This window comes from Cebidichthys violaceus, unplaced genomic scaffold, assembly GCF_023349555.1.
Source record: "Cebidichthys violaceus isolate CVI_PGR_0920_01 unplaced genomic scaffold, fCebVio1.0.p SCAF_158, whole genome shotgun sequence".
NCBI lineage: Eukaryota > Metazoa > Chordata > Actinopteri > Perciformes > Stichaeidae > Cebidichthys > Cebidichthys violaceus.
The window spans coordinates 164,596-184,325 of NW_027176327.1; the positions used below are offsets into that span (position 1 = coordinate 164,596).

At 40.3% G+C, this 19,730-nt stretch overlaps 1 protein-coding gene across 2 annotated transcripts in view; it reads left to right on the forward strand.

Moving 5' to 3' along the window:
* The window catches only part of LOC137872318 (glutamate receptor ionotropic, kainate 2-like), a 54,301-nt gene extending 39,306 nt beyond the window's left edge, over positions 1–14,995 (forward strand). For both annotated transcript variants that reach the window (XM_068710512.1, XM_068710513.1), the window contains exons 12-16: positions 2,592–2,710; positions 3,531–3,748; positions 5,693–5,918; positions 9,481–9,731; positions 12,159–14,995. In XM_068710512.1, coding sequence (XP_068566613.1) covers positions 2,592–2,710; positions 3,531–3,748; positions 5,693–5,918; positions 9,481–9,731; positions 12,159–12,323 — 979 coding nt within the window. In that variant the 3' untranslated portion in view covers positions 12,324–14,995. The remainder of the gene's footprint in view (positions 1–2,591; positions 2,711–3,530; positions 3,749–5,692; positions 5,919–9,480; positions 9,732–12,158) is intronic.
* Positions 14,996–19,730: the final 4,735 nt, after the last annotated feature.

A 19,730-nucleotide genomic window follows, 5' to 3' on the forward strand; every position in this document is an offset into this window, starting at 1 on the left:
ATTCAGCAAAGTTTAAATCTGAAGTACAGTGGTTTCTTCTTCAGTACGCTGAGCTAGTTCTCTCATAATTGTGGTATTGATTCCACGGCCACTGATTGATTGGTCAATCCCCCCCCCCAATGCAGAGTATATTATTTCCTTTAATCCTCTGCAAATAGAGCGAGTTGAGTGAGCTTATGAAGTACTGGTTTTGCACAATAAAACACTAAACACCTCAATCTCACCAGGGATTCACGTCTTTGAACTGCTTCCCACACACACACACACACAAACATAATTTTGTCTGACTTAATAAGCTTTCTCATTTCAAGCTCCAGAGAAATACATTTCACTCGGTGGTTCCTTCCAGCTCCGTTTGTGGTTGAATTGATTCCTCTCTTTATTAAGAAAAGAAATGGTATCCTCTCAGATCGCAAAAACCTTTTTCTAGTATAGAAAATGTCCACCTGCCAAGAAAAATGGATGCTTTAAATTGCATTGTAAAAGTTTACGTGTAATTACAGGATGTTGCAGTTTTGCAATCCGAGCCCCGGACACCTACGGTTTTAACATCCCCAACACAGCCTCTTCACTCGGCCTGAGAGAAGAAAAGGCAGCAGATCCATAATGCCAGTCAGAGTAATTGAATCCAACAGACAGTTAATGAAGGGAGCGTGTCGTGTTATTGAGGCCGGGGACGGACGAAGGAGAAGAGGAACGGGAGAGAGTGGATTATCTTTTTAGAATTCTGTGCGCAACGCAACATCTCCCTCGTGCTCGGCGTGAGGAGGTGACCTTACGTTCCGCATGTTCCACGTCGCCTTCTTCCTGGTGATCGGTGTGCAGAACACGGCCTGCAGGAATACGGGCCAGCTGCAGGCAAAGGTCACACAGGGGAGCCATCGGCGGGGGTGCATACAGAATACACATGTAGACATTGAGAAGGACAAACGCAATCCAATCATGGGCATGTTGCATAGATTTACACCGACTTAGACTCACCTATGGCACGTATCAGACGTCACCAAACAATCGGCCTCGGGCTGCAGCTCAACGTTACACATAAATAAATAAATCATCGCAAGAAAATATTTGACTTTGAGATGGATTTGATTTAGCAAAAATGCAAATACACAGTTGCAACCTCAGACAAATGCACACCCACACGGCTAAAGGCACATGCGCAAACATTCGTTTGCCAGAGGCTTGATACACACAGGCATAAAACCGTACACGAATATGAACGCATGTGAGTGCACACACGGCATTCTGCAAAGCTCCATAAGGCCATTATGCCATTTCAGTCGCCTGTGGTTCCGAGGAGACCGAGCTCATTGGCATTCCGGCAAATCCAACATCCTGATGGGGTTGACAGGAAGAATTACAGTGTGTCATCACAACCATGTCAACGTAGATGCTTCTCAAGGGGACGGCATAGAAAATAGCTTCAAAGTAAGAGGAATATGACTATAAAAATGTTGCCATGTTCGCAATGCTTGTAAAAATAGGGCTGGCAATTAGGCAGCTGCAGTCAACAAGGAGAGATCAAGTGACATCTGTATGGCAAATATGTGCCGCCATAAAACTGCCGTCAAATAACATTGGGTTTTGGTCATGTGAAACGCTGCTCTGTGTCTTACACGGTATATTCATATATGTCCCCATGCGTCTCTAAAAAGCGCAGCGGGCAAATTGCATCACATTTCTGCGCAGCCTCAACCTTAAGAACTCGGCTTATTAGCATGTGGCATATTGGGGGGGGGGGGGGGGGGGGGAGCTGCTAAACAGCCTTACCTGATGCATATGCAATGTTCCCGCTATCACCCACTTCAGCACAAACTCAATCAGTTCCTGATGCTTAACACTAACCCAATCAACCTGCGCTAATACCATGCCACTTCTGCTTAGGATAATAAATGAGAAATGTCCACAACTGACCTGAAGACACTGACAATCAGCCAAAGCAAGCAAAGGGGGGGTTGGAGGATGTGGGGGGGTGGGGGTAAACGGGGGAGGTTCATCGGGGAAGCAAGGCAATTGGTGGGAAAGTGAGGTGTAGAATTGTGCAGGATGGGGGGAAAAGAGATGAAGCTGTGAGGGGAGTGTGAGAAAAGAGGAAAAGCAGCCGTTGGGTGGAAGAACAGGGGCCGCATGTTGAGAGGCCAAAAAAGAAAAAGAAAAAAGAAGAAGACAAGTCCCATGTTCCATGAGTAAGGAGGATGTGGCATCTGCAGAGTAGCAGTGATCGCAGTTGATGGGGGAAACACATAAACGCTCCGGAGTCAGTGAATCCAAATGAGCTCCAAAGATCATCGCGCACTAGGACATTATCATCAGTGACAGCGTTATTCCAGCCTATTGATCTGTTCCCACAATAAACTGATGGCATTTGAATATGCCAATACGTTGATCTTGGCGAAAGTCAGAATGATTTGCTTTTGGTCTCTGCAGAAGCTCTGACCCTGAGGCCACAATCCAGGATTCCTACACATTTGCATCCCCCTTTTGTTCACGCTCACGATGTTTTAAATGGTATGTGTGATGTGCAACGGTGAACACGCTGTTCTTTGCTTCGTGCTAACGTTTTGTCTCTGTGCTCTTTCTTTTTATAGGTTTAGCCCTTACGAGTGGTACAACCCGCATCCATGCAACCCCGACTCGGATGTAGTGGAAAACAATTTTACGCTGCTCAATAGTTTCTGGTTTGGAGTTGGGGCTCTCATGCAGCAAGGTAGTTGCCTCAGCCTGTGGCTGCTTTTGCTCTTTGGAGCTGGAGCTCTCTATATCCCACTGTCTCTGAGGGTTGGGGGGGTTTTTTTGTCCAAGCTGGCGGCAACAAAGAGAGATCTCTGGGGTTTCGACTGCTAGAAAGACAGAACTTTGAGTAAATGTGCATATTTTTGTAATTTAATCAATTTAATCTCATAAGAGCATAGAATATATTTTTATATGAGACTTATAGTATTTAGTAGTATTTATTTTAATTTTTTTATCAACAGCAGCTCAACTTGCGTGTATTGTGAGATTGATTTAATAACCATACCTTGATAATGATAATGCTAGTACTGTAACACCCAGTGTCCTTCTCCTCTTGCCCTTGGCCCATCAGCACCTAGAGATCAGTGGGGTGTGGAGTCAGGATGTGAGGTTACCTTGGGTACATGACTCTCTGGCCCAAACAGCCTGTCACTTCTCCACACATGCTTCTGAACCATCGATATTGAATGTCTTTGATTTGATGGGATCGATTTATGCAAACAGCTGTTTTCTTTTTGTTTGTGTTCCCGGCATTATTTAAAGAATGTACTTGCGACTGAGACAAGATAATTTCACTTGTTTGAAATCCAACAATCATCTTGTCTAGAAGAGCTCTCTCAAGTGATTTCCTCTTGAAGCGACTGGTGCATCTGCCTGAGCTGAAAACTTGAAGAGAGTTCTTCAAACAAGTTTTGACTGTTTTTAAATGAACTAATCGTAAATGAACTAATCATAGTTTTGTTTTTTGCATGTTTCAAAATTAACAATGCCTCCTGCCACCTCCCTCACCCCAGGATCAGAGCTCATGCCCAAGGCCTTGTCGACACGAATAGTGGGAGGCATCTGGTGGTTCTTCACCCTCATCATTATTTCCTCATATACGGCCAACTTGGCTGCCTTCCTCACTGTGGAGAGGATGGAGTCGCCCATAGACTCGGCCGACGACCTGGCCAAGCAAACTAAAATCCTGTACGGGGTGGTGGAGGACGGTGCCACCATGACTTTTTTCAAGGTAGCTAGGTCTGCTGGGGTGTTTATAGGGTATTTATTATATGAAATCTTCTTATCAAAGTTATAAGATTTCAGTCACCTGTGGTAACAGCTACTTTTAGCAGCTACTTCGTCATAAATACAACACAAGAGCAACTGTCAGTTTACAAGGCAGTCGAACAAACTCGCATTGTTTTAATAAAGATATCAGTCAATAATTATTGCAACATGCAATTTTCATTTATATAGCTCCCTGCAATATTTAAATCTGATCCGCTGTCCAAACATGAGTGTGTCCTGTTTTCTAGATGCATGTTTGTTTGCGTTTTGCACTAACCTTAATGACAAATACATTGCACTTCCTGTTGCTGCTTCACAATAAAAGCCACCACGTGTTTTGGCAGCTGAACACTTTTAATCTGAACTAGCAGTAGTAGGAACTGTTTAGCTTGCGTTAGCAGTGACTTAATACAGCTCTTATATGACGCTATGAAAGTGAACGGCAAACAGTGACGCTGATATCCATGAAATCAAATACGCTAGATTATTCAATAAATACCAAGAAGGAAATTCAATCTGGGGCGTTAGTAAAGACATACAAGGATAAGACACATGCACTAACAGACTATTACAAGCAAAATAGCTGTTGAGCTGATTAAAAAGTAATGAAAGTCATATTCTATAATATAAAGATACAAATAAATAATAAATAAGGAAGTAGTCCACATGGCAGATAGGCATTTAATTATTTTATGTGCCAAGCTTCAATTAAAGCCCAGAATTCCCCTTCAGTTCCTTGTTCACCAGGCTGATCATGGCTTCCGGAATGAATGGCGCCCAAGAGGAAGCATCTAGAACTGGGGGTGGATGACATAAGTACTATCCTCCACGATGTCATGGGCATTCGTTTTGAACTGCTGCTCGTAGAATGAGACTAGGCTTCGGGGGGCAATTGTTTAACAGGTGTTTACTATGGTTTAGAGGCGGGTTCTGCTTTTGACAGTGAAGGATGGGAACCTACAAATGAAGGAGAAACACAGAATACTCTCGATTAAGGAACTTTAGAAGATCTGTAGGGTGGGTTTTGGACTCTCAATGTTTTAGTTTCCTGAGGAACTATTGTCTGCTTTCTTCATTACGGCTTCCGTGATTTGCTCAAACTTCATGGTGTCAAATACTACATTATATTACCTAGTTTTTTGTTGTTTTTTTTATGTGTATTCTGACGGATGGGAAAGAAAGCTTTTAAGTGTATGCATGTCTGTGAAACCATAGACAAATTTCCACAAGAGTGGACCCTTAATATGTCTGTCAATACATGTAGCAACAATCATATTGTGTAACCACTGGGTCTGTCCTAGGAGGCTCCATCCTGAAATCAATAACAATCTCTTTAGTCTTGGGGACATTCAACTCCAGCAGGGCATTTTCTCACCACTCTACTAAATCATTGAGTTTGGCCTATGCACCTGTGCGGACCCTTAGACCATGTTGCCCTTGAATTTTATGGCGTGATGGTTGGAACGGATGCTCTTACAGCCATTAGTGGAGAGAACGAACATGCATGCACATGCGTTCATGCAATGGCGGAATGGCGGACGCCACCATTAATTCAATTCAATTTATTTAGTACGGCACAAAATCACAAATCAGAAATTTGCCCCAGAGGGCTTTACAATCTGTACACATGTCGCGGCACCCTCACATCAGCACAGGGAAAAAATTCCCCCCAAAAAATAAATAAATCTAAGCTATTATGTAAAAATGTATCATAAAATGTGTCGCTGAAAAAATGCAGAATGTAAATAATATAAAAAATATTAGGATTCTTCAACTTCCGTCATAGCAATATGAAGGGGTTTTTTTCTCTGACTTTGAAACTGCAGAATTTAGGGTTGATCACCGTATTTATATTCCTAATACGCCACCATATCTTTTCCCCCTTCTATTCTCTGGTGTCTCGTAGAAAACAAAAATCTCCACCTACGACAAGATGTGGGAATTCATGAACAGCAGGAGGCAATCTGTGATGGTCAAGAACGTGGATGAGGGCATCCAGCGCGCCCTGACCTCAGACTACGCCTTCCTCATGGAGTCCACCACCATCGAGTTCGTCACCCAGCGCAACTGCAACCTCACACAGGTTGGAGGCCTCATAGACTCCAGAGCCTACGGAGTGGGAACACCTATGGGTAAATATCCTCAAACCTGTACAGTGTAAGCCTCTGTTGCTGCCCGATGTGTTTATAATCAGGTTTGAAAAGCTTTAGGAAAGAGAGAGATGCTGTGTGGCCGATAAAGGTACTGTACATAGTGTGGATGATTGATAAGCTCTGAAAACAAAAACGGTTGACCTTTATTGATGGGGTCACGGGTGTAATGGTTCAACAGTGCCAGGTGTAAAAGGTTTATCTTAATGAAAAGCGAATGGCTGAAGAGGTTGAATTTATGTTTAAGGTTAAATTGCGCCCGGGGCTCAAGAAACAAGTGCCGTTGGAGCTCTCCTTTAGCAGGGTTTTATTTATTTTTCTACCCATAATGCATTGTCTCACGGGATTATTTACAGAGAAGGGAATCAAACCTGGGCTAAAACAATCACGATGCTTTAATGGTGTGCTTCAGCCTACTTTGCAGTCACATAAGGCAGCGAGTGCAAGACCGTGAAACAATCACAGAAACCAACCCGAAAGTCAATTTAGTGCAATTCCCTGTGACTTACTTGACGCCGTCTGAATTGTGAGCTTCAAACCGCAACAACAAAGCACTCGTGGTGTGTGTTCGAGCACCGAGACATTTTCACACCTGCTTATTTATCCCCATTCCCGTCAACAAATTTGCATTCCGACATTTTGAAGGCGCCATCCTGTGATGAGGCAGAAGAACCAAAACCGCTTTCCACTTCCTGTAATGTGATAGCAATTTTGTCGCATATATAAAATAGTCTTTGCCAGGTTGAATAAACGCGTGCCTTGCAACCCTGACGCTCCAGGACGCCCTACGGTAAAGGATGGTTCCAATCCCCGCGTTGCAGAGGTTAGAGTGGTCATGACGAGGCCACGGAGAGCACTTCAACCCGCTGTAATGGCCACATATATCATGAGTGATATGAAGGCCATCAAAATACGGAGGATTAATGCTGGCCATCCACATCTGGACCCGGCTACTGCTGATGAATATGTGGCAGTTATAGATCTGCAGGGATGCCATGATTGCCGTGATTGTAACAAAGCTGAGGTGATGAAATATGGTCCCAGTGTGGCCCTTACAAGTGCAGAAGTACTAACTCCGATGCCCTTGAGATGGACGCACATGCAAGAGAACGTGGATCAGCGCTATTTCCATTAATGTGACGAAATATACCCCAAATCAAATTTAATTCAGCAAATAAGTGGGTTAGTATTTTAATGCATACATAAAATAATTACAGATATTGAAAGTTGTTACTGCTCTCTAAATCATTTCAATCTCTAATGCTGGTGTTCATCGCTCAATATTTCAAAAAAATATAGTTGATCGCAGCCTGTAAAATGTTTCTTCTCCTAACGGAGGAGGTCTTGAGATAGTTGCTTGCATCATTAATTCAAAGTGAGTTCTGTTTTCGTACCGCCGATCCACTTGGAATAATAGGACTATTCCTATTTCAGATGGTGGCACTCCCTTTGTGTCCTGCTTCCCAAAGAGACCTCAGCCTTCATGTCAACCTCCGGCCTATAACTTTCGCCGTGCTTAACACTGTTTTCGCCGCGCATTCCCTGTAGGGCTGTTCCAGCGATAAACCAGAGCAAGCTGTAAAATGAGCCTTAACCTTTTAGTTCTTGATGGTTTGCGCACGTCCTTCTCCCAAAACGCAAATGCATCATCTACGGCTATCGACTTAAACTGTGATCACATTAATACTTGAGGCCAGACAGTGTGGGAGTGATGGATGTCCTCCAGTGTCGAACATCTGTCAGGTAGTTGTGTATGCACAGCGTGTCAAGCACAGCGCTTTTCCATTTGCCCGGGCCCCGCTCTCCATATCCTCCTCTCTAAGGACCCATCCTATTAGCATTTATCCAAGGCCTGCTTTGTTAGGCCATCATTAATCATTTGAAATATGAGGGGAGCCTGAATCGGGGGACTCGGATACTTGATAGATTTCTCATCTTCAAATGAAGCAAGCGTATGCTTTTCACACATGCTCGTGCACATGCATATACATGACCGCACAGTCGACGCTGTATGTGCATGAACAGACTCATGTAGCGCATGAACTTTATTGTCTTTTTCATTTTTTCAGCACATGTACCGATAAGCGCAGACACACAAACAAAAGATGGACTATTTATGATCAAAGAAGCAAACACTGACAAAACTCAGTGGCACTTTTTGAGTAATTTTCTGCTTTTGTGTTATTGTTCACTTCGTCGGTCTAAATACACAGAGAGGTGGAGATGAAAGGATGATGGATTGCAATAGGTAAATGATAGATGAGACAGAGGGAGCTAAAGGGGCTGAGAGCTAAAACTGTATGAGAGCAGCAGACAAAATTATGCTAGCTGCTACCTGGGGCCATAATGAGTTCATTTACCCCGGAGTTTTAGCACAAAATGTTCCTGTGTTCGTAAAATGATTTCAATTAGCCCACATTACGAAAAAATTTTACATTTTACTACTCTTTCATCTCTTTTAAGTCACTAAATAAGCAGATGGAATGGAAATGTACAACCCAGGCTTCATTATGTATGAGTTCTGTAATCTTATAAATACACTAACAAGCTTTTGAACCAGTTTATAAATGAAACATGAATACTCACAGTAAGTATTAATCTTTCCTGGCCTGGTTCGGGCAGAGAGTGCATGCGTTTGCGCCTCGATCGGCCGTGTGTTGTGGCGACGCATGCTGTGGATGGGAGAGGAACACGACCTCACTCGGGGGAACCCTGCGACGATTACTCCTCCTTTGATCAAAGCGGCACCCGCTGCGCCTTAATGCCTCGTCGCTAATTCTGGCGCCTTCCCACCGTCTGTGGATTTGGGTTCTTTTTTACTCATCATGACATTAACATGCATAAAAAAAAAAAACACAGTGATAGAGCAACCCTATCTCCGATACACACATTTAATCCCAAACACTTTTTTTACCCATGTAATGTAGACTCCGCTGGGCTTCTCTGTTATTTTTTTCCCTGTTTATGTGCACCATTTGTGGCATATGAAAGCGTGCGCAAACAGCAGCTAATTCGTCAGAATCAACAGCAGCTCCGCTACACAAAGCCAAGTCTTTGTTGCCAACTCCATGTGCATTATAATTCACACACTGCAGAGAGGAGTGAGAATTTTGGAGTCACTCTGTGAATATAGGGATTAGTGGGATTTGAAGAAGGACTTACAAAAAAAAAAAAAAAAAAAAAAACTCCCTCTAAGCAGCCAACAATAACATGAAGGGTTATATGATCACTTGCAAGCCAGAGCGTGTTTCATACACCCACCACCGTTGGATATATATATATATATATATATATATATATATATATATATATATATATATATATATATATATATATATATATATATATATATGCAAAGTTATTGTTGAGTATATGTGTATATATATATATATATATATATATATATATATATATATATATATATATATATATATATATATATATATATACACATATACTCAACAATAACTTTGCAAGGCATAATCAGGTTTTATCGTATCCGACTATGATCCATGCCCACTAATCTCGTGTTGTGTCCTCTCAGGATCTCCGTACAGAGACAAGATCACGATAGCCATTCTGCAGCTCCAGGAGGAAGGGAAGCTGCACATGATGAAGGAGAAGTGGTGGAGAGGAAACGGCTGTCCTGAGGAGGAGAGCAAAGAGGCCAGCGCTCTGGGGGTGCAGAACATCGGCGGGATCTTCATCGTTCTGGCTGCAGGACTGGTGCTGTCGGTGTTTGTGGCAGTAGGGGAGGTGCTTTACAAGTCTAAGCAGAACGCCCAGCTGGAAAAGGTACTGAAGTATGATGCATGTTGAATTCAATATATTTTTTTTGCCATATATTCTTTGTCTTAGAGATTTGTTGTTTCTATTTGGAGGAGGGTTTTTCTTCTTCTTCTGCGCAGTTGTCAACCTATAGGTGTGCATAACTTCTGCTCTTTATCATTTTTAAGGTAAACTAAACTATACATTTGAGAAATGAAACCAAGCAACGTTCCTTCTTGCGTTTCAGACAGTGTTTCCTTGCTGAGCTGCAGTGGAGGGATAATATTAAAGTGACATCATTTTCTACTTTTTACACTGTAAATTAGCTGGTGCACCTATACTTATTATATGCTGAAATTCTACAATGCATTGTATGCATTGGGGGACTGTGGATTTTGTCTCTCATCTCAGGATGGTGATCTCCTCATGGCCAGTGTGAACCAAAGGAATTATCACAGCGACCAAAAGCTGCATGCAGACTCGGAACAAAAAAAAATTGCGAACTGGTCCTTTCATTTTTCAGCTTCGTCTGAATACGAAAACATTCACCATTCAGTGCAGCATATTTGCAGCCTTTTTTTTTTTTTTTTTTTCCTTCCCCCCCCTCTGGTTATGTTTCTTTCTAGCAAGGAACTGAATATATTTTAGACTGTTCTATCTGTGCTCTATTTTAGTACTGAGTGCACATGATTCATCACACAGTGTGGAGTGTGTATTTTAGAGCTCTTTAACTCGTACTATGTTTCCAGATAATTGTGAAAGTCCTCTTCATACAGCGTGTTTTAATTATTTCCCTCTACAGAATTAGCACAGTGCAGCGGCGTGTTATTTCATTGCAACAGTAATATATTTCTGGCTTTTTTTTTTTTTTTTTTTTTAAAGGTTTGCATATGTTTCAGAGCACATCTCAGCTATCATTAATCATAAGCCGCAAGACTGGGTCACAATATTCAGATAGTTTGCAAATGCCACAATCTCTAGGCTGCCAAGGTGCTGGGAATTTACATGCACACAAACAGCCTCTCCTTCTCTGTTTTCTTTCCCTGCGATTCTCCTCCACCCTAACATCACCAGCTTTTTACCCCCCCCCCCCCCCCCCCCCTTCATTCTGCTTTTCTCCATCACTCTAATCCATATCCCGCTTCAATGTTTGTCACTGTTTCATTTCCCTCTCACCCTTCCTTCCCCTCACGACTTCTGTAATCACTCATCTTCTTGAGTATACAAAACATCTCATTCATGCAGTAGCACAAATACATGTAAAAAATTGAGAGAAAAACAATAAAATACCTGCTGTATAAGCCACCTACAGATATCCATCTCACACACCTACGCACAAACACAAACAGAAAAATAATAGCTTTATACTTTACTGCTCTGCCTCCTCGTTCACATCTTCTCTCTTCCTACACCCTCTAAGAATTTGAATCAGATTTTGCATAATCAGAGAGTGAATGTATGGGAATTTGTCTTGGCAACGTTGATGCACAAGCATATTGACATTTATAGGATTTCACACCCCATACATATTGCAGGGACAACAGAGGCACATATTACTGATGTTACATAACATGTGTCCCTCTATGAGAGGGTGAGGGATGTTTTACAAAAAGATACCAAATATTTTTTGGGGGATTTAATCTGCTGAAGTGGATATTTCGTCCTTCATTCGATATTGTTCTATTGTCTATTTGCACGCTCTTTGTTCTTGGCTGGGTGCAAAAGGCTCTAAAATTGCATTCAGACCTTTTTGTAACTGTAAAGCTGAAAAGGGGAAATCTGGGACACAGGCCTTTTAAATAAAGGCCTGATTTTTCAAAATAATATTTTGACTAATTAATATGTTGGACTGACTATTACACTATAGTCAGTGTTAAGCCTTAACCTATTTTCAAAAATGTCAATCAATCATTAATTGCTGCTATACGTCTAAATCCATCTTACCGTCTAGCTAACCATATTTTCAGCTTATTAATGATGCTACTCAATTAGCATTATAAGATTACCCATTCAATTCTTCCTTATCCAAACCTTGGGTACTTTTGGTTCTGGAACTGTTTTTAAGGTTTTGTTTTGTCATGCTCAACATATGACGGTAATGTTTGGATGTCCACATACTTTTGGCCAAGTTTTGCTTTATGATATACAGAAACAATATTGAAATAACAAGGCTTTACAACACACCATTTTCTTAAGAAAAGATACTTTAAAACACTATAATTAGGCCAGTATGGACATGGATAGCCCCACCAAAATGTTACCAATACTGTATTTTGAAAAAGTACATTTTCATCAGTTGGGTATACCTATCATCAATGAACCTCTTCTTACCAATATTCACTCTGTTCTTAAGAAGACAATATTGGCTAATGGTTGTATTATGCAGAGTTGCATTGCTTTGAGTAGAGTGGCAAACAGCATGATGCCGGCTGTAACCGTTTCCTCTCTCTGCAGCGATCTTTCTGCAGCGCCATGATGGACGAGCTGCGTGTGTCTCTGAAGTGCCAGCGTCGTCTCAAACAGAAGCCTCAGCCGCCCGTCATTGTTAAGACAGAGGAGGTCATTAACAGTCACACATTCAACGACCGCCGACTCCCAGGAAAGGAAACCATGGCATGAACGTTAAGCATACCCTGAACACACACCATGATTAAAAACCATGGAGGGGAGACGGGGTCAAATTAACGCTGACTCAACCACAAACTGAGGTTAGCAGTCAAAACAGGATTCCTTTTTTGAACCCACTTGCTTATGTAGACAGATGTTTCCTGTGGAAATATAGATACCTGAGCAGTGTCACCTCACTGTGACGTTCACTTTTTGAAGGGAGCTGGAAAGGAACTTAAAAGTATGTAAATTGAAATGGGATCCAAGCAGCTTTGGATCAAAACGTAAGTCTGGTCCACAGTAGAAGTGGACGTAAACATACACACATACATGTAACACATATATTCACACACACACACACACACACACACACACACACACTCATCTGACACACGTTACACCTGTGCAGAAGGCAAAACTCTATTGTGACAGTAACACCAGATGTAGTTTTTCTGTTGATGTCAATGCCCTTTTGTCTTACCTCCATGTGTGTTTGACCCGATTGGTTCCTCCCTCCTCAGTGGCTTGAGTTTCTTTCAAATGATTTAAACAAACACTAATCTCCCACAACAAATGGAATGGTAGTCAGTGCCAAATGGTTCACTATGAACTGATGTAAAAAAAAAAAAAAAGAAAAAAAAAAAAGTGATATTTGGTTTTGGAATCATCTATGCTGACCTTGTCGAATACTCATCGTTTTTCTTCTGTATCGCCTTTCTTGTGCCAAAGTTCTGCCGTTGTGAAGAACTTTCTATCATGCCTAATATTATGTTCAAAGCCTCTAGACGCAATGTATACTGTCAAAGTCCTTATTCATGTTTGTCCTTACATGCGGTCTGCAGTTTTCACTCTGTATCAGTTGTTGTTAAAAATGCAGGATTTCTACAAAAATGTTTGTTTTTGTACAAGAACAAGAAGTTTTGTAGTACTTTGTATCATGGTAGCCCCTCCTGTGGACAAAATATGTAGCAGATACCAACTCAGCCTCAAATTCTGTCAACTGTTGGTCGTGGGGCTTCAAACTCTGCTGTGTAGGGTTCATTTCTCTCATCAAGCCGAGATTCGGTCTTTTGTCTGTCGGTATCATGGGGGCCATGCTGTACATACTGTGTGGGGACAATGTGGTGGTTTTTGGTGGGTAAGAACAATGAAACTGTAAAGTAGCGGTGCTCAAAGTAGGGAAGGTGGTGACTCATTCTGAAAATAGGAACAAAGCTTCTGTCGGCAAACCTCTGCGGACAACAAGTGTGGTTAACTATCTGTAGCTGTGATGAGTCACTTGTAAAACACATAGTAAAACATGCAAAATGTTAAAACACAACTGTAGTCACCAAGCTACAATTGTGCTAGCGGGCTACATTTTAGCCATTGTAGATTGCAAACAATTAAGTTTTTTTCCTTGGGATCTTTGACAGTATCGAGTCATAAGGCAAACCGCTGCACTAGAAGAGGAAAAAAACGTCTCTTGATTTTTTTATTTTTTTTTTTTAAATCATAGTTTGATTTGATCGAAGAAAAGGGTTGAAATAATCTCGTAGAACAGACGGATTGTGTTTTGAAAAAAAAAAAAAAAAATGCTTTGAAAACTCAATTTTGGCAAAAAAAGACATATAGATCTTTGCAATTGTGACAGGCAGTAAACACAACAACTGGCTATAATGTCAACGCAAAGTCCGTTTAGTAGCTGTTCAGGAGCATTCAGTCACATCGTATGACTTTCATCAGCTACTAAACTTTGCTCAGTTTCCATGTAAGCTTCTAATTGTATTTGTCAGCTTTTTTTTTTTAAACCATCCCGACTAGACAGCTCTTATCTGATCGTGTGATGCGATTGAAAGCTCTAGAGCAGCTACTAAGTGTTGACCTTGTTTTTTCTCACCTGATGTTTCTATGGGCAGGAATTGAAATTTTGAACCTCAGTGACGGGCGACCTGTGAATGTATGTAACGGTACAACTGCAGTAAATGTGACGTGGAAATGATCAGCGGCTTCGAGGCACTTCCTGTATGTCTTTGGCTTGTTGCTTTACTTACTGTATGTTCCCTGAAGGGGTCTTGAGCAACCCGTGGGGGTGTGGTTGATGATAGCCTGTAGGCGGAGCAGATCATTCATCCACTAATTGTCTCCAGATGCTTTTCACAGAGTGACACAATCACAATTTGGCCCCACGACATATCTTGTCTGTTAACTCTGTCCATGTTGTGAAATGACAAGCATACTTGGTAGATTACTTCTTCACTGCCCCCCCCCCCCCCCCCCCCGTCTTCTTACACTATTCAGTTAATCATTGGATCTGTTGTTCCAGGGATTTTTTTTTAGAGACCAAAAAAAAACACACACACACAGCCCAATGCAAGTGATGACATCTCTGCTGTACATGAATGGAATTAGTCAAATGCTTATTTAAAACATCTGCATATAAAGATTCTACAAATTGACAGGGAATGACACAATACCTGAAACTCGTTGCCGTTCTACAAGTGTTGCTTGTCATTTTCCATGCAGCTAGATCTAGTGGATCGAGCTGAAGTGATCGAAAACCTGGAAACATTTATTAAAAAAAACGCCTTCAAAGGCTTGGCTGTCCTATCGAGAAAAAAACAAAAACAACAAATATGAGCTCATGGAATTTGACATTGATGCAAGGTTTTACAAATAATGTCATTAAAAATGTCATAATTGTAGTTTTGCCTCATGTTATTCATTCATCTATTTTTTTTATTTTTTTTGGGGGGGGTAACAAATGAACTGAAGACACGAGATGTTTCGGTAACTTATTTTACCGACGCCATGGAGCACAATGACTTGCAAATATTCTGAAACGTCATCCTCTTCTAATTGATTGAAAGGGAGGGCATTAGGTAATTGCTAAATTGTTAATTAAATCAAGATGTTAGGCATGTTGACCAACTCTTTCTTTCTGACTGGTCCATCTGTCCACCTGGCTGTGTGTCAATCTCTCTGACCAAAGAGTTTTTGAAATACCCCTTTGAGAATCCCACAAATCCAGATGACTGTGAGTATATAGATCAAGTATCAAATACACAATGATACTCGGGAGACTGCCTGACAAAAAAAGGTCCCGAGAATGTTCTACGCCTCCCGACTCTCTGATATTTCAGTGTTTATTTCTATTCCCCTCCCACAGGCGGCCCATCAGACAGTTCTGGGTTTCTGACAAGCTTTTTCTGGGAGTAATGATGAAAACTGTTTCTGCAGCCCGAGCGCTGTCCCCACAACATAAATGGCCACCCTGTCTGCCCTCCAGATTGACAGGGAAGGTCAGAGCATGCGTCAATGCGTTCAGCGGGGACCATTTAGTCTGTCACACTATTTCCATCATATTAAGTCCACTTCCTTCGTTTCCTAAGTGGTCATTGGAAAGGTATCCTTGAATAACATCTTGTTCATTAGCAATTAATGGCCAAGATTGCGTCGTGGACTGAAAATTGCTTTCTGAATGTGACTTTGGTTTGTCATACAGATATTAAAAGCCAAAAGCACTTTTGTGTGAAGGAGGAAATGTATTCCTCTGCTCATTTCCCAGTGCTTTAAATAATTCAGAATACCAGATTAAGAATCATGTAAATCACCTTTTCCCCTTTTATTAAGTAACGATTGATGCACTTAAGTCATCGCAGTAGGAGTGGTGAATTGATGACGACATAAATTGCCAGAGATTTCCATACAGTTAATGGCAATGGTACAAATTATGCTTTATGTCAAAACTTTATTTTTATGTAGTTTTTGCACCAATGTTCTGTTAAGTATTCATGTCTTGATTAACCATAAAACCGACATTGCTGTTCTGTTATTGTATTCACAGCTTCTTCTTCTTTCTTTTTTTGCCACATTAGCAGGAGGGCTCTATGGTTCCCCTTTGTACCAACAGTCACGTCCTCCTCAGGATAAATTGTAGTAACTTTGATCCCCTGAATTTACACTTATTGTGAAAATACAATCAATACAATTTGAAATACCTGCAAAACTACCATTCCCATCAGCATCAGCTGTACTTTACTGCTAATCTGCAAATGTTATTATGCTATATGGTCAACATGGTAAACATTATACCTGCTAAACATTAGCATGTTAGCACTTTCATTGTGCTCATGTTAGCATGCTGGTGTTAGCATTAAGCTCAAAGTACTGATGTGCCAAAGTACAGAACAGAGCTGCAAGCAAGACTATAAACTATCTTAGTCTTATTCACTTGATTTTCCTAAAAAATATTCAATATCCCAATACATATGGATATGATTCGAGGCTACTGGTCATTTTGGGCAAAACCCCACTTGCTGGCAACATGAAAAAGATTTGGTGGTAGGCGACTGAGTAACTTTGAAATTAATTTAATTCTGGATTAATACATGACATTAAAAAACTTGGTTGCTGGTGGGATTTATCATTATTCTACAATTTAAGGTCAGTGGCTAAATAGTTTTAAAATTGTGTTTTAAATGTGCTTGGCTAGAAACGCCCCATGCTGACAATAGAGTGCTGCAGGAATGATGTATTTTTGAAGGCCGACCTAGAAGTTAAAAATGCAATGCCAATATGGGAATTGTTATTGGATTGTGGATTATCCATAAAATAAGCTCTGTGGCAAACAAAAGTTTATACTACTTACACGTTTTGTCCATGAAGAGAATCTTAAAAAATGAGCACCACTTTTATGACTTTTGAAGCGTAAATGCCGTCTCCAAAGTAAAAAGCTACGGTTAGGATAAACAAACTACATTTTATACCTCGGCCTTCAGCGCTGTCCGGCTCATTGTGACGCCACAGCTACGGCTATTTGTTTCTAGAGGGTAACAATTATTAAGTATTAAACCGTCGAAAAGTCATTAAAAGGTCATTGTTTATTATGTCGAAAAAAGTAACGGAGAAAGTCACAGTATAGTTTGTCGAAAAAACTCATAGTACACTATGTCGGAAAAACTCATTGTATAGTAGTCAAAAAAAGTCACTAAAAAGCCATAGTATAGTATCTGGAAAAAAGTCATGAAAAAAGTTATAGTATAGTTTGTTGAAAAAGTATAAAATAGTCATAGTATAGTATATCAAAAAAAGTGACAAAGTGACAAAGTTATAGTATAGTTTGTCAAAGAAGTCATAAAAAAGTCATAAAAGACTCATAGTACAGTGTGTCTAAAAAGTCGTAGAATAGTCATAGTATACTACGTCAAAAAAGTCATAGTATGTCGAAAAAGTTTTTTAAAAAGTCATAGTACAATATGTCGAAAAAATTAATAAAAAGCGATAGTATATGTTGAAAAAAAAGTCATAGTATAGTATATCAAAAAAGGTTGACAAAGTTATAGTATAGTCATAGTATACTACGTCAAAAATGTCATATGACACAGTAATGACAAAATCATAGTACAGTATCTCCAAAAATGTCATAAAAAAGCCATACTATATTAAGTCAAAAAAGTCATAGTATAGTATGTCGAAAAATGTCATAGTATAGTATGTTGAAAAATATCATAAAATATAAAAAATGTCAAAAACAGTAAAAAAAATAATAAAAAGCCACAGTATAGTGTATTGACAGTTTCCATAGAAAGCCACAGAATACAATGTTGGAAAAGTCTAAATATAAAAATAAAAAAGTAATCTAAAGTCCTACTATAGTGTGACACAGAAATATGATGGTATGGAATGTCTAAAAAGTGTCAACAAGTCATAGTACAGTATGCCATTAAAAAAAAAGCCGTGGTATAGAATGTCAAAAAATATCATGAAATACTAACAGTATATGTCACAAAAAGTCAAAGTATGGTATCTCAAAAAATGGTATCGCATAGAATATCATTAAAAAACAAATTGTGAAAAAATTCTTATTTTACTATTGTCATTAACTATGTGGCAAATGTTAAATGACGCATTTGTAAAAATGTGTAATTTCCATCTTTTTTTCCATCTTCAAACTCCACTGGAGATACAAATATGAAATTAGATATAACAACTATACTCAACATCTATTATTCTTCTCATTTGAACTGTCAAACATCTAATCAGAACATGTACATGCATTTATATAATGTGTAAATACGACAAAAAAAAATACCAACACCAAATACCAATTTGTTGCTCAATAGATTCCTTTTGTTTCAGCTAAAAGTGCATTCTAGTGTTTGTGCACTTGTGGCTTTCAAACAAAAAGGCAAAGATTCAATCTCTGTGTAATATAATTGAATGATTGGTTACTGAGTGGCTCAACACGGCAGACATGATTGGTACAATATTCAGCTTGTGGGTAGATGATTCCCCCTTTTGTAGAGATTTCAGTCTAGAAATGAGCTTTGACTTCCTTTCTGTGGAGTTCAGCGCGCACAACATGAAATCCGGGAAACACAATAAACGGGGGGAATGGCAGTAACTCCCTGAGCAGCTGTTGTTGGTTGAAAAAGTGACGATTTGGTACACATTAGGATCTTGCCCAGCAGTGGCATGTGTCTGCACAGAGATATCACAGGTGGGTGCATTAGAAAAACCCATTGCCCCCACACGAAGAACTCTAATAGTCCCTTATAATAGTAAGTGCATTATCTGTGTGTGTGTCTCAGCCATTTGCCACCTGTATATGGGCTTTTACACACACTTGCGCCCAGGGACACACACACACACCACACACACACTGTGTTCGACTGCAAATGAATACCAATTGGAAGAAGTGATCTTTTGTGTCCACTTAGCAATTGTTTGGATGTGGTTTTTCTATCTGGCTGTTGTTGTTGTTGTTTTTTTTTTCCCTTCCCAGTGCAGATGTGTAGTGGTGGAGGCAGCTGCAAAATGGAGAGCGCAGCTTGCAAAGTGATTCACCCTGCTCCTGGCGTCTCCGTTACCCCATGAGTCTTTTCACTGACAATGTTTTCATTCCTATTTGCTTTATGTGTAACTAGGATGGTGAGCTCGACGCTTTGACAGCTCTGTCAGGAAGAAAAAAAAGAAAAGAAAATGACAGCGCTTGGGTTTTCTGCTTGAGTATAGAGGTGAGAGAAACTAATGGGACGTTTACAGGCTATTTAATTTCACCATGACACATTCTGCACTTGTCCTGCGGAAAAAAAAATACAAGGTGCGGCTGAATATGACACTAAATCATATTCTTCGATAGACATCTTGATGCTACTCGGTCTGATGAAAAAAAAAAAAAATAAAAAATCCCCAGACTGTTACTGCAAATGAGCTCACTAGCTGATGACATCTGCTGCGTTTCTTCTTATGTACACACCGGAAATAACAGTGTTGAACCAGTCACAATCTCCTGACAGGGGAATCACTGTGTTGTTCACTGCTGTCAGATAGCACTCTCTTTTCTCACCAGAATCCCCATTAGGTTCTCTTCAAATAAATGTTCTCTCCCTCCCCACCCTCCTCTCTCTCTATCTCTCTATCTCTCTCTCTCTCTCT